This window comes from Canis lupus, chromosome 34, assembly GCF_048164855.1.
Source record: "Canis lupus baileyi chromosome 34, mCanLup2.hap1, whole genome shotgun sequence".
Lineage (NCBI taxonomy): Eukaryota > Metazoa > Chordata > Mammalia > Carnivora > Canidae > Canis > Canis lupus.
This window is the reverse complement of record NC_132871.1, coordinates 29,606,758-29,621,828: the sequence shown is the minus strand read 5'-3', so window position 1 is coordinate 29,621,828 and position 15,071 is coordinate 29,606,758. Positions and strand designations below refer to the sequence as shown.

The window sequence follows — 15,071 nt, the reverse complement described above, 5'->3', positions numbered from 1 at the left end:
CTTTCTTTTTACCTCTTTAAATTCAGGTAAATTTAAATTGATTCATTATATTATTGATTCCTATAATGGTGAGGAGACACCGTAAAGGCAGACTTCCTAGGGCTCAGGTCCACTTCCCCGGGGGGCACCTCCCACGCGGCGCCCAACAGGTCACTCGGCAGCGCGTCCCTAAGCGGCCAAGGAGCGCGGGCCCCAGGTCGTCGGTCGTCCGAGGGCCGCGGCCTGGGGCACCTCCTGGCCTGCTTTGCCCTCCAGCGCAGGGCCTCCCGCACATCCCCGCGCGTGGGACGCGGGACCCGGTCGTCGGCCCCCGGTCCCCGTCCCCCCCCCGTCCCCGTCCCCCCGCGCTGCGGGGCGGGGCGGTGGGGGGCGGTGGTCCCCCGGGGCGCGGCCCCCCTGCTCACCGCCGCCGCCCCCAGGAGCCGCTCCGCGGGATCCAGGCCCCGCGGCTCCGGCCGGCGCGCGACTCTGGCCCACGGCTGGGCGGTGAACGGGGCAGGCGGGCCCCAGAAGCCCGGCGCGGTCGTGCCCCTTGCGAGCCGCGCTGCAGGCCGCGACCCGGGGGCCTCCTCCCCTGCCCCCCGCCCGCCCGCGGCCCCCCAGGGGCGGGGAGACGCTGGGAGGTGGGCGCTCGGCTTCCAGGAGAGCCCGCGGCGCGCACCGGGCGGGCGGCAGGGTCAGCGCCCGGGGCAGGGCCGGGGACTCCGGGCGCCGCGTGTCCCCGCCGCGCACCTGCTCCGCTGTGGCCGAGGAGGGCGCGGGCCTCGCACCTGCGCCTGGGCCAGCCGCGGGCCATCAGCGCGGCCCCCTAAGCACGGAAAGGAAGGTTCGGACTCCAGCAGGTGCGCGTGATTCAGGAAAACCTCAAGACTCAGACAGACGCTGTCCGATTGGTGCGTCTGCAATTGGTGACAAAGCTTCAGGCAACACTGACAGGCTCCACCTCTCTCCCCGCGGCCCCGGGTCACCGCCCACATCCCCTCTCCGAAGGCCTGCCTCCTGCTGGGGTGGGCCCCCCCACGAGCAGCCCCGAGGGCCTGCCTTCTGAGAGAAGCCCCAGCCCGTGACAGCTCTGTGGCCCGTCAGGCCAGGCCACCCCTGCCCAATATGACACCACTCTACTGGGTGACCTTTGCCCGCGAGCCCTCCCCCAGGTCGGCCAAGATTTGATCAAACTGGCATCATAGTCTGCGTCTCTCTACTCAGATTTGCCTCCTCTGGCCTTTCCTTGGTGTCCCATTAGCACCGCAGCCTATGGGCACCTGCTGCTTCATCCTGCTCCTTCCCTTTTATCTGTGCTGGATGTTGCCCTCTAAGGAACCTTTTACCTCCCAGCTTTGCCTTAGTATCTGCTTCCAAGATAAACTGTATTGACACAATCTGTCCATCTGTTTTACAATTTAAAAATAGAATTACAAAATTTGCCCTTTTGTTTTCCAATCTTGGAAAATGATCCCAATCTTTTCTGTATTTACCCACACAGAAAAGTAGAATGAAAAATCTACTCCACCAACTCCAAAATGCTACTGGTTATATTTTTTTTCCTCCAGAATTTTAGTCCGCGTTTCCAAGGCTCCATAAAATGAATACAAATTATTTCTTCTGCTAGAAACCTTGTCATTAAAAATAAATCTGCAGATTTCTAAAGTCATTTGGACTGAGGTGACTTAATGCTCAGCAACATGTAAGCAATGCCAGTTTAGTAGGTTTGGAAAATTCACATTAAAAAAAAAAAAAAAGGAAAATTCACATTAGCTAGAGCAGTATTTCCTAAAAAGAGTTGTTTCTCTGAATGCTGACAGCAATCCTCTTCCTTCATGCGCTTGCCACCTTGTATTAATTATTACTGTTCTTGTTGTCGGTAATGGTTTTGTTGGTATGATGTTGTCTTAATTTATGACCTGTACAGTCCTTGGCATGGGACTAGGCACATGGTTTGTGCATGTTGAGTGTTGAACTAAGCAACTTTCTTGCACACTATTTTGATATCTGGGACCTCGCTGATGTTCTCAGGGGAGAGATCCTTAGAAATAGAATTTCAACTCATATGGATAAAGACGGGAATTTGTCATTTTTCCTTGATGCTCTGCCAACAAACCCTTGGGGCCAATAGAATAATAATAATTATTTTTTTTTAACAGATGTTGAGTTCTGGAAGGCTCTTTTAAAAGGCCTTATTCTTTCATAAACCAGAGTACTCCCATGTACAAGAGTAAAGAGGGGAGTAAAGAGAAGTTTAAATCAGGAAAACCTTGTTAAATAAATGGCTTCCAAGTGACAATGGCGTTTTGCCTTTCTCCGAATCCTCAGGCAGAGGCCAGGGTTTGGAGCCAAGATCAAGGGCTAGATGAGTCATTGCCATGGCATGGCAGTGCTTCTCTAGTCCCTAGTCTGCACAATCAAATCTCCAACTGATTTCTCCTTTTCATTTTTTCCCCTCTTTTTGGCAAGAGAGAAAATAACTTCAGTATTCTTTTTTTAGGAGGGTTAAAAAAAAAAAAAAAGTAACACCATTCTATTGCCAAAAATTGCATATAGAATTTCAAAGGGTGACCTCTTCCCAGATATAGCAGAACTTATGGTGGCAACGGAATGTGTCACCTTTTGAAGCATAAGCACTTCAGATCCCCAGGCCTGCCCATGTCTTCATTGTACTTTGGAAAACGGTAGGATTAGGAGTAAAAGGATATTAAATACAATGTCATTTTCACCTGAGAGTAATTAATGTTTCTGGCCATGCAGACTGTCACATGGTAGGAGTCACAGTGGCAATAAGTAAGTGACGAGAAGAAGGACCCAGGTATACGGAGATGTTCAAAGCCTTGCTTTTTTCACAGTTGGCCGATTAAGTCATTTTTAGAATTTGGACTTCTCAGGGGCAGAGGGTTTTTTTTTTTTTTTTTTTCCTTTTACATTAAATATACTCTTCCCTACACTGTTCAGTTACATAATAGGGTGAGCGCATGTGCAAAGTCATGTCTTTTTAGTATTAAGACACAGAATCACATCCTTCATTTTTGGAGTTATAGTTATTCATGATATTACTAATTCCGGACACAGCAAATAAGATATCGCCAGAAGTACTTTCTGGGCAGAATAAGTAGGAAGCTTGTTCTTAACGGAGTTTGTTGTTAAATATAGCCTTGATTCCCCTTGCCTGCCTCCCCTCCCCAGCCCCCAAACGGTATGGTAGTCTGTTTATAATCCACCACCTTATCTTTAAATGTTAGACTCCGAACCACTGTGTATTCTGTAGTTACAGTTTCCCGATTTTTCTGGCCTAGTGGCCTTGACGGAAGCTGTGTGCCTCTCCTTCCTTTGACCCACTGTTGGCGGTGTTTCTACTTGGGCTCATCAGACAGCACCTGATTAGGTGGCCTTCTGTCATCTATCCCCCCACACACCCGGCCTGGCCTCAGCACGGCGGGGCTGGCTGCCCTCCAGAGCAGCATCATGGAAGCAGCTGTCCTGACAGGGGAAGATGAGTTTGGTTCATCTTTAAACATTTCCAAGGAGTTGGACTCAATGTCACAGACAGGTCAAAGGCTCAGTCACATTTAGAGTGTGACATGACGGCATCCTGAAAAATATGTAACTTATCAGGCAGTACCGTCGCTCTAAGAGAATAAGGACCTTGAGAATGGCCAGACGTGTTTTGAAATCCCTGCTGCACCATCTTTCGAGCTATGTAAATACTAATCATAAAATTCCAAACACATTGCCTGACACAGAATAGTAGGCTAAGCAAATTTTGGTTCTCTCTAAGATTTTATTAATTATTTACCAGGAGCAAGGAAAGATTGGAGATCCACGGTACCAGGTAGTATCAAAATATTAAGAGGTGGATACTCAGGGTGCTGGCCATTGTATAGGGGAAATCTTGGTGAATTTTGAGCTCAGGTACAGATTAGAGGGTAAAAAAAATAAATGCCACATTACAAATCTAGGGGAATGAGAATGCAGAGAAGAGACAGAGACAGAATAAAGTCTCACGGAGGTGGGGGCACTTGAAGTAAAAGCTGAAGAAATTGTTCCCTTCCCTACACTCTAGTGATGATGATTTGGACCTTTCAGGGATAGAAAAGGGGATATTTACGTGACAAGAAAGAAGTTGAGCAAGTGAAGTTAATGCAGAGTAGGTCTGGGAAGCAGCTAGGAGCCAAAGTGGGCTGGAGCCGAGCCCACACTAAGGGAAGGTAGGAGATAACTGTGGAAAGACAGGTGAGGCCATATGTGGAGGGCCTTTGCTCTCACCCTGGAGGAGGCGCACAGCAGAGCGCAAGGAGAGTCCAGGCCGGGCACCTTAATAAGAGGATTAGACTAGACCATGTCTCTTGAAGTATAAAGTTATCTGTCTATAAATTTGGTTTTGGAAAAATGGCAAAGGTTTTTCATAGAGAAGTGTTTTTTGAAGAGTAGGAATGCATGAAAGTTTGGAAATGAAATCATCAAATGACATAATCTGAGAACTCCTCGGTCTCCATTCCACTGCTAAGCTTATATGATTCTAAGGAGGTAGATCTAGTGACACTGAGACACGTTGAAGGAGTCAAAGACTGGAGACAAGAAAATCATTTGACTTGGGGCTTAAAATGAAATGGGGATTTGAAGAAAGTAACATTTTTTGGGGGGGGGGGCAATCCTGAGAGACAGCGCAGCAGTACAATCAAAAGGACTTGGCAGCTCGGTGAATAGCAGCTCCAAAGCTAACAAGCACAGAAAATAACGCTTTTTAAAAATTGATGCATTCTTTTATATTAAATTGTATAGTTAATTTAGTGAGGACTTAATTCAGTACTACTCAGAGAGTTTCAAGGTATGTGGAGTTTCTAGCCCTGCAGATTGCTACATTTGTTACAGAATGGCACGTTTGTTGCTGAGCCCACAGATATCTGCGGTGGGCCGCGGGTGGGGGTGGGGGGTGGGTGACTGGTAGGGTCCCGGCCCTCGGCGTAGCAGTGACCAAGACAAAGTTCTTGCTCCCGTGGAGCTGACGCGCCGGGGCTGCTGCGATGCAGGGGCGGAGAGACAACACGCAGACGATGAAAACCCGCTCAGGAAAATGACCCGAGGGGCCTTGACCCGGGCGCCTGGGGGCGGCGCAGGCCTCCCTGCCCCGGGTGCATTGGGGCTGACAGCGCCCGCAACCTGCAACAGCAGGGCAAGAACACTCAGAAAGGGGGGCACGTGGGGCCGAGGCACAAGGCTGGGGATCCTTTCTGCCCTGTGGGTTTCAGCCATTGGAAGAAGGCAGCCGGCAAGGGCAGCGGGTCGGGGAGGGGTCGGCAGGAGAGGGGGAGCCCGCCAGGAGCCGCAGGCCCGACCTTGCCCGCGCCCCTGCAGCGCCCGCGTGACGCCCTGCACAGCCCGCAGGCCACTCGCAGCAGCGCGGGGGCAGGGGCAGGGGCAGGGCCAGGCCGGCCTCGGAGAGGGAGAGGCGTGCGGCTCGCGCAAGGCCGCACGTGGGTAGCGCAGGCCGGGCGCCCTCCGCTGTCCCTTGCGGTCCCCGCCAGCCTGGGAGGGCCGGTCCCAGGCCTGCCGCCCGCGCCTGCAGGGGCCGCTGCGGCGCTCGGGGCGGGGGGCGCGGCCGCCGCGGGCCGGGGCCGGGGCCGGGGCCGGGGCCGGGGCCGGGGTCGCCTGCAGCGGGCGGGGCCCAGCGAGCTCGGGGGCGCCGCCCGGCCCGGGGCCCCGCGCCAGCTCCCGTTCGCGCCCGCGCCCGCGCCCTCCGCTCCCTTGACACCGGGGCCCGGGGCGCCCGGGGAGCGGGTCCCGGTCGGGGGCGGAGGCTGCGGGAGGCTGCGCGGCCTCCGGCGGAGCCCGGCGGCGGGGAGGGAGCCGCACCGGCGGGGGGCGCCAGGCCGGCCTCGCCGCCCCCTCCCAGCCCCGCGAGCCCCGCGAGCCCCGCGGCGCCGGGGTCAGAGGCCGGTGGAGCTGCCCGCCTCGGGGCCCCGGCTCCGACCACAGCCCGGGGGCCCGGGGCGCGGGCGGCGGGGCGCGGGCGGCGGGGCGCGGGCTGCGGGGCTCGGCTGCGGGGCGGCCCCACGCGCCCCCACGCGCCCGCCGCGGTCCGGGCCGAGCCGAGCCGCCGCGCGCCGAGGGGCCGGGCCGGGGCGGGGCGGGGGCGGCGCCGGAGGCGGGCGCCGGAGCACGCGGAGAGCCCGAGCGCCGCCGCCGCGGACCGCAGCTCTGACGGGCAGCTCGGCTGGGGCCCTGCAGCGCCCGCCCCGGGAGCCTCAGCCCCGCGCCGGCCGGCCGAGCGGGCGCCCCCGTCCGAGCCCGGGGGCGGAGCCGGGCGCCGGGAGAGCGGGGTGAGCACCGCGGCGGAGCGCCGCCTCCTGCCCCTCGGCCGCGGGCGCCGGGCCCTGCGAGGGCGGGGGGCCCAGGGGCGCCGGCAACTCTCCGACGCGGGGCGCGGGGCGCGGGGCGCGGGGCGCGGGGCGGGGGGGCGGTGTCGCACCGGCCCGGCGCCGCGCCTCTGGGCGGGATTTTGGCCACAGGGTAGGAGGCGGGCGCGGGGCGCGGGGGGCGCGGGGGCGCGGGGGACGCGGGGTCTGGGCGCGCGGCGAGGTGGCCGTGCGCGGGGCCTCGGCTGGCGAGCCGTTAGCTTCCCGAGCGGGCGCGGGAGCCGCGGGAGCCGCGGGAGCCGCGGGAGCCGGGCGCGGGGGGCAGGGCCGGGGCGGGGGGGGGGCGCCCGGGATGCCGGGGGGGCGGGGGGGCCGAGCCCGGGGACGCCGCGAGCCGCAACCGCGCCGGGCTGCCTGGGCTCCGCGTCCGTCGTGCGGCGAGCGCGGGAGGACACTTGCGCTCCGGGGCTGAGCGCGGAGGCAGCGCCGGGACGCCCGCCCGCCCCCCGCCCGCCCGCCGGCCGGCGCCGCTGCGCCCCTCGGCGCCCCCCCCGCCGCCGCCCCCACCTCCTTACGGGGCCGGTGCGCAGCGCCCGCCGGCGCCTCCGCTTCGCGCTCGGACTCTGGCTCGCCCCTCCGTATTATGTCTGCACTCCGAAGGAAATTTGGGGACGACTACCAGGTAGTGACCACCTCGTCCAGCGGCGCGGGCTTGCAGCCCCAGGGGCCGGGCCCGGGCCCGCAGCAGCAGCTTGTGCCCAAGAAGAAGCGGCAGCGGTTCGTGGACAAGAACGGCCGGTGCAATGTGCAGCACGGCAACCTGGGCAGCGAGACGAGCCGCTACCTGTCGGACCTCTTCACCACGCTGGTGGACCTCAAGTGGCGCTGGAACCTCTTCATCTTCATCCTCACCTACACCGTGGCCTGGCTCTTCATGGCGTCCATGTGGTGGGTGATCGCCTACACCCGGGGCGACCTGAACAAAGCCCACGTCGGCAACTACACGCCCTGCGTGGCCAATGTCTACAACTTCCCGTCCGCCTTCCTCTTCTTCATCGAGACCGAGGCCACCATCGGCTACGGCTACCGCTACATCACCGACAAGTGCCCCGAGGGCATCATCCTCTTCCTCTTCCAGTCCATCCTGGGCTCCATCGTGGACGCCTTCCTCATCGGCTGCATGTTCATCAAGATGTCCCAGCCCAAGAAGCGCGCCGAGACCCTGATGTTCAGCGAGCACGCGGTCATCTCCATGAGGGACGGGAAGCTCACGCTCATGTTCCGGGTGGGCAACCTGCGCAACAGCCACATGGTGTCGGCGCAGATCCGCTGCAAGCTGCTCAAGGTAGGCGCCCCGGGCAGCGCGCCGCGCACCCGCCCCCGGCGCGGGCCCCTCGAGGCCGCCGGGAGCCCCAGGGCCGCGAGGGTGGCGGGAGCCCAGCCCGGGGGCGCCCTCCCCGGCCCTCCCCGGCCCTCCCCGGCCCTCGCTCGGGCTGCTGGGCCCTGCGGCCGCCCCCCGCCCTGCCGACACCGGGCGGCTCTCGTCCGGGAGAAATAGGTGCCGAAGTCCCTTAACTTTCATTCGGGCTTTGCCTTACCCCGCCCCCGCCCCCCGGATCGGCAGGTGGATCATTTCTGTGGGCTCCGCGGCACCTGCTGCGGGGCCGCCGTTTGGACCAGCGCAGTGACCTGAGAAGTAGTCAGTGAGGTGGGAGAAACGACACCTGGTTCGTTCCGATTTTCATTCTTTTACTAAATATTTTCCTGGAAAAGTATTCCGGGAAAGCTTGAGTGCTTTTTCTCTAGAGCCTCTTGTTGGTTTTATTCTTAATTGCCAGTTTCTATGAAGCCGTTGTCGATTGCAGATTTCACTTGAAGCTTCTCCGCATCCATTTAAGAAGATTGCTTCTTGGCACCGCGTGTGGGTGCACAGCGCGCTGCCCTCCCTCGGCCGGTGCCGCAGCCGGGCCCCCCCAAAGGGCACCCTGCAGACCAGAGAAGCCCGCGCTGCTCATTCACCCGCCCAGAGCCGGGCAATGAGAAATAAAAAGTTCAGTCCTCTCTCGGTGTGTCTCTTACAATTCAAACTTTTTTTTTTTTTTTTTTTTTTCCAATTCGACTTTTTGAGGCATTTGCCTCAGGTAGTTTTCAAATGTTCATAAATGGAAAGGGATGACCTCAAGTGAAATCTTAAGAATTTATCCGAGATTGCATAGAGAACGACAGCCAGATTCAGAACTTAGCATCAAAAAAATGAAAAGCTGATGAATATTGGAGATTTTTGCCTTCGAAATTTCAGTGCCACTCTGCAAGTGTATTGTTTTACACTGCCCTGACTTACGTTGTAGTTAAAAGTGCTTTTAGAAAGTTTGGCTCCTGTGTCATTTTCATTATTCATTTATAAGATCTTGCCCTAATCATTCCTCAATCATGTTGCTCAACAAAGTGTTAGAATTAATGTAGTTCAGTTGTCCCGTCACTCCACATCGTACACTATAGACGGTAAAAACCACTAACTTCTGTAAAGCTTAGTGGCAAATTTTCAACTGAGTTTTGATGTGCATGTTCATTAAAATAACTGTGAAAAAATAATCTCAAATCATGTTCTTCATAATTTCAATGTGCTGCATACTAGTTCTTATTTAACTTAGCATATTGTGTTTTTGACCATTAATTGAACTGAGTCGTTTGGATTAGGCTAGGCAGCTGTGTTGTAGACATGTTTGTTGCATGGGTGTCAGTTGTATGTGCCTGTTCCTATGCATAGATCAAGATAGATAACCTCTCTGTAAGGTAGGCCTGTGTGGAAGACAGGAACACCTCATTAACGTAGTGCAGACATCCCTGTCAGGGAACTCACGCTTACATGTCACTTTGAGATTCTTATTGAAGAATAGTTTACCACATTGATTGAATATTGGAAGAATAAAATTAGCCCTTAACGGTCGTCTATTGCTGTTCTCTAGTTTTTCAAATATATAAAGTCAGTAATTGAAAGAAGTATCTTTTGAGACAACATCTTTTAGATGTTCCTAGACTTGATCGAATTGTGGTTTAACAAAGCCGGAAAAATTAGAATTAATGTACATATCAGTTTTGTGTTTGTGTGTTTTGTTTTGTTTTGTCTTTACAAAGGTACAATGAATCTGGAGTATCCAGTCCAACAGTGGTGCAGGACACTGATAATGAGTTTTAGGCAAAGGCCACGTACCACATATGCATATACCGTAAGGAGTGTCCTGATTAAGAACAATAAGAGATTTATGGTGCTGACAGATTCGGAGCAGGGTGCTATATATAACACAAGGTGATAAAACAATCTCTAATTAAAAGAATGTATATATGGAAAAAAAGAATGTATATAATACTCTTTTAAAATTCTTTGCTTTTGATTTGTTAGAAGATGTCAGTGGTAGGAGTAAAAAAAAAAATTGACATGTGGTGTCAATTTATATTTAAACAAAATTATGGTGAAATGATGTCCTGCTCTCTGTGAAATGAGAGCTTGGCCAGTGGCAGCTCTTTGGCCAGCCAGTTCATCATGCAGCTTGTTTTCCTGTAGCCACAGTAGTTAAAATGAATTCTCATAGTTCTTGTCATTTCCTTAGACTTCATTAAAAAGGAGTCCTGTTTTATTAGGGAACTAATAACATTCACAGAATTAGAGGGGAGATTTACCTTTAATAAGTTACTCTTAGGTTCTCTTAGGGACTGAGATTGAAGTGACCTAAAACAGCCAACTGTATTTTGAAAGAAGGAGCTAGCTGTTCCATGGAATAAGTAATATGTAGAATGTTTTGATACCGGTCTTCTTGTTAAATATTGTTACCCATATTTAGTTTCCTCTTTTAAGCCTTGTTTGGCATTTTAAATATAAGGTTGAAGTATTTTTAATACAGATAAATATTTGGAATTTAATGGCAATAAAAACAACATCCAATGATAACAGTTATAGTCTATGTTCCTCCTATTATCTAATTTAATTTCATTTATATTTTCCTATGGTTTACTTATTTTTTGAATAAAAGCTTATCTACCAGTATTGATGGAAGAGTCTTATTTAATGATTATAAAGTATTTTCTGTTCTCGGGAAGACAGTAAGAATGTGGATATGGTTTTCATATCCTTGCTACTATAAATTTTCATGCATATTTCTTGAATTCTCTAAGTTTTGATAAAAGTTTTTTTTTTATAACTTCCTTATTTTTAATTCTGTTATTGACTTATATGAAAAGAATTATTCTTTAAGGAATCTCTACAGCCAGCATGGGGCTTGATCTCAGGAGCCTGAGATCAAGAGTCCTATGTTCTACCTCCTGAGCCAATCACGCACCCCTATGTGAATGCAGATTTTATTTCAACTCTCTTCCTGTCTTTTAAGCCTGCAAATACTGAAATGAATTTTGATATTCAAATATAGTTCTTCCAACTTTATGTCTGAAGTGGTCAGATTTTTTTCTGCTCAGAGATTAAAAAAAATCAGATTCAGTAAAAATTAAAGGATACAGTTGGAAGTTATTCTTTGAAATTTGTAATTTGATTATAATTATAGCTTAGAAAATGCTTTTAAAATGAGTATTCTTTCTCTTTTCCTCTTCTCATTCCCATATTGAGGTTTTATTTGGGCTTTTAATTTGTTTTAGTTATCTTCTTTTTAAAAATTCTAGATATAGGAACCAATGAATAGCATGTTCATGTTAAGTTATTGTATCATCTAGCTGCAAGTTTTAATAAAAATGCCTGAGACTTGAGGCTAATGGCTCAAACTCTGGACCTTGTAATTTAGCGGTAGGCTTAAAGGATTTGGAAATCTCAGTCCGACTTTCTATAAATCTAACACAAATGGTTGACTGCCCTAGATGTACATCTTGTTAGGGAAGATTTAAATAATCTTTCTTGATACACTGCTCGGGAATTTACAGGCTTATTATCCAGAGGCCATCATGGACTTATATGGGCACACAAAGTATATTTACATAAAGAAAATTTAAAATCAATTATTGCTGGATCCAGATTTTGAAATATGGAAGTAAGGATAACTTTTTTCATGGAAGTATAATTGTACTTCTTCATATTGTTACCCATAGCAAATAATTTTCTTTCCTAGGAGTGCAGCTCTGCAGCCTTAATTTTCACTTATTGAAAGGCAGTTGGTGTGCAGTCACCTTCTGATGTATCATAAAGATTCTTTTTGTATTCTTCTTTTATTTTCTATTTATATGGATACTCAATTTGGATGTTATCTGGTTTCCCCATATGAATGTCAGCAAGTGCAGATGCAATAAAAGGCAAACTTATTATTTTTAAAACCAATAAGGTCTCCATCTCCTTCATGTGTCCTAACCTTATATTAGTCTTTTAACCACAGTTATTTCTGGACCACATGATTCCTGATTTTTTTCATATACTTATTTGTTATTGCCTCATACCATGCACTGAAATGCAGTTAGGTGTTTGATTCTGTGTTACTTTATTTTGTAGGACTGATTCTTTTCACCAATTGGTCTTGGCCAATTTAGTTTTGATACTAGTTTTGATAATTAGTTACTTCCGTTCAAAAGTAAGTCCACAAGTGGATGCCTAATAAACACACCTGTTCTTAGTATCATACAGGCTGTCAGTAAAAATATTTAAGGAGGGGTGCACAGGTGGCTCAGTGAGTTAAGCATCTGACTCTCGATTTCAGCACAGGTAATGATCTCAGGATCGTGAGATCGAGCCTCAGGTCGGGCTTTGTGTTTAACATGGAGTCTGCTTGAGATTCTCACCCTCCCTCTGCCTCTCCTCCCGTTTGCACTCTCTCTCTCTCTCTTTCAAAATAAAAATAAATTTAAAAAAATATTTCAGGAGCCTAAGACCGAGTTCCTCAGAACTCTTAGGGCTAGATCCTGTTATGGTTGGTGATTTTTTTTTTTTTCAGGTGGATTCATTATGTCTTTAAAGAGAAAGCACAGTTCCTACTTAGTCTAGCTTTGCCTTGTTTGACACAAGGACAGTTCTCCAATAGGTACAGAACTTTTTTTAAAAATAGAATTTTCATTCTTTTAAAAAACAGTAGTAATATTTTTAAAAAATGTTTGTTATGGTTCCTGAAAAATATGGGGTGGCTTGTGTCCAGGGGAATACAGTGTGAACAGAAATAAGGGACATAAAGACCCACAAATAAACAGCAGTAGGTAAGAACAAATGATAAAGAGAAATAAGGAAAAGCATTTGATGGATTTGAGGGTGTTTGGTGAGTAGGAGGGAAATGTGCACGTAGGGTTACAAATCCTGTCCACGGTTATTATAAATTCCATAAAAGGCCCTCAGGGAATTATAAAGCTGTTCTTTCATTTCAATAGTGTAAAAGCCTCACACAACTTAGTACAAGATAAACTACATTCCATTCTATAAGGCACTTTCTTTTCATAAAAAACAAACATTTTAATGGGATGATTATCTTAGCATTACATTTTTTTATTTTAGACTTGATGTTGGTTATATTTTATCTACCTGAGTATTGACGGGATTTCAAGCTCATGGAGTCAAAAGAAATGTACAATTTAATTATAGACAGCCCACATAAAATTTTGGGTCCATTCTTTGCAATACCTGACTTGAATTTTGGTCTGAGTCCCAAAACCATTGCCAGAACAGCTTCAAGCCACAGGGCATTTTTGCTCATTCTAGTACCTGCTTTCGACTTATTTCCTAATTTTAGCTTGCAGATAGCATTCCAGCCTCATTTCATTTGTGATTTTCTCTGTGACTTCAGCATATATTCAACACACACACGCACACACACACACGCAGTCTCTCACATACTGCACATTTAAAGAGGAGAAATGAAATCACAGATAAATGTAAAGTGATGGGAGTTGGTAGGCAAGAAGGGCTTGCCCTCTCTTCGTAGTTTCCTTTCCTGTCTTTTCCTGTCCTTTCCTCTGGCCCTCAGCACCCTTTTCCTTTGGACACTTCTGGGAGGTGGTGGGGGTATAGGACAAGGCTTAGAATATGATGGAGGAACATCTCATGAATCAGATGGTAGTAATTAAATGTTCTTTTCAGAATTCCCCTAGCCTCCCTCCGAGCTAGGAAAGAGCACAATGGTTATAATTAGAATGCTGTTATGGGTTAGAGAGATGGGAGAAAGGCTGCGCAGAGATTGATTGTATTGGTGGAGTGTGTTCCTGTTGAATGAATGTGGACAACTGGTTGCAAATCCCACAGGAGGAGGGTGGCCAAGTGAGGATCTGCTGATGCCAGAGCCATTCTGAATGTGCAACCCAGAGTGGTGTGTGTGTGTGTGTGTGTGTGTGTGTGTGTGTGTGTCTTTGGACATGTACTCCGTAGTCTTTCATCTGTAATATAAAAGCTATTTGTCTATAAAGTCCATGACATTGATAATCCCTTCCAGGCATCTGTGACTTTTGAATCTTTTTCCACCTTTAGTCAGAATTTGTAATTATCTGGTAGGCCTCTTTTAGACTTTAAGAAAGTTCAGAGTTATTTGATATTAGCTGCTTGTTTGAAATCAGTACATGTGACTCTGAGATGAGGCATAAGTCCTAAGTTTTACACATATACACATTTACATATAATTAAAATGTATATAAACAAAATACTACTTTTAAATAGCAGTATTTTTATAATGAAGAATAACTTAGAAATTATTGCCACATCCTAAATTCTACAAAACCATTTCAAATATCGATGATGTTCTACTCCTAATTTTTTACACAGTAACTTTAAATAAACTACGAGCCTTAGATTTCTTTAATTTTTTTCTTATCTCCCAGAAGTTGCTATAATGCTATCAACCAGAAAAGCTTTAAAATGGCAGAAAGGTCCTTATTTCTTTCCCCAAATTCCATACAATTGAAAATAAAGATCGTATGGGGATCATTCTCAGGTCCTAGTGTTTTAGGATTGTTTTCTAAATTGTTAAGAATTACCAATTTTCCACGGACTCTTTTGTTTTTGTACCTCCTTCTTACTTTCTTATTCATTCAGTCATTCTATGATCCTAAATGGTTATTTCATCAAATTAAGCCAGCCTTAGTTATCAGATTTTCAGAAATGTTAATAATTTACTAGCATCAATCTAATCTATGGCAATTATTTTGAATTATTATGGATCTTGACCATATCTGTTTATACATTTTTATCTAGGAAATAGTCATGATTTTTGCATTCCCTAATTCCCTTTGGGATTAGGAGGCTTATGGAGCTAAAGGAGATAGTGTAGACTATCAGCACACTGCTCTGTCAGTGAAGGATTTCTTCTTATGTCATAATTCTTAAGGTGACATAATAAGAAAAGGTTAGCTTGATTTTTGTCTACAGTTTTTCTGCTTGTTATCAAAATTCCTGGATGAAATATGGCAATTGATAGCTGAATAAGAAAACTAGAAACTGACAGTATCAGTGCTATTGCTTTATCACACGCTTGAGATAGAGATCGTACTTTAACTTTGTGACGGCACATATATAGCTCCTTCCTTTCTGTCCTTCCTTTTCATTTACGTGTGTGTGTCACAGTTCCTGGAACAAAAGTTCTCTCGCTCCACTTACACAAGTTGAGAGACTTCAAACTAACATAGGGTTTCTTTCCGCCCTATGCTCCAGAAGAATCTCTGGAATTGGAACAGAATTAGAAAAGCCTAGATTAGAATTCCTTGTAAGCCTGTAGTAAAATGTGTATGCTTCTGAAAATGTATTTGGTAAGCATATGTAGGTTTGGG

General features: G+C 48.6%; 1 protein-coding gene across 5 annotated transcripts in view; it reads left to right on the top strand.

The window, feature by feature from the left end:
• The first annotated feature begins 6,881 nt into the window (after positions 1-6,881).
• KCNJ3 (potassium inwardly rectifying channel subfamily J member 3) overlaps positions 6,882-15,071 on the top strand; it is a 141,510-nt gene continuing 133,320 nt past the window's right edge. For 2 of the 5 annotated variants that reach the window (XM_072811490.1, XM_072811487.1), the window contains exon 1: positions 6,882-7,689. In XM_072811490.1, the coding sequence (XP_072667591.1) occupies positions 6,988-7,689 (702 nt within the window). In that variant the 5' untranslated portion in view covers positions 6,882-6,987. Of the gene's footprint in view, positions 7,690-9,479; positions 9,504-15,071 lie in introns of those variants that run through there. The other 3 variants (XM_072811489.1, XM_072811488.1, XM_072811486.1) reach the window with 3 other exon arrangements.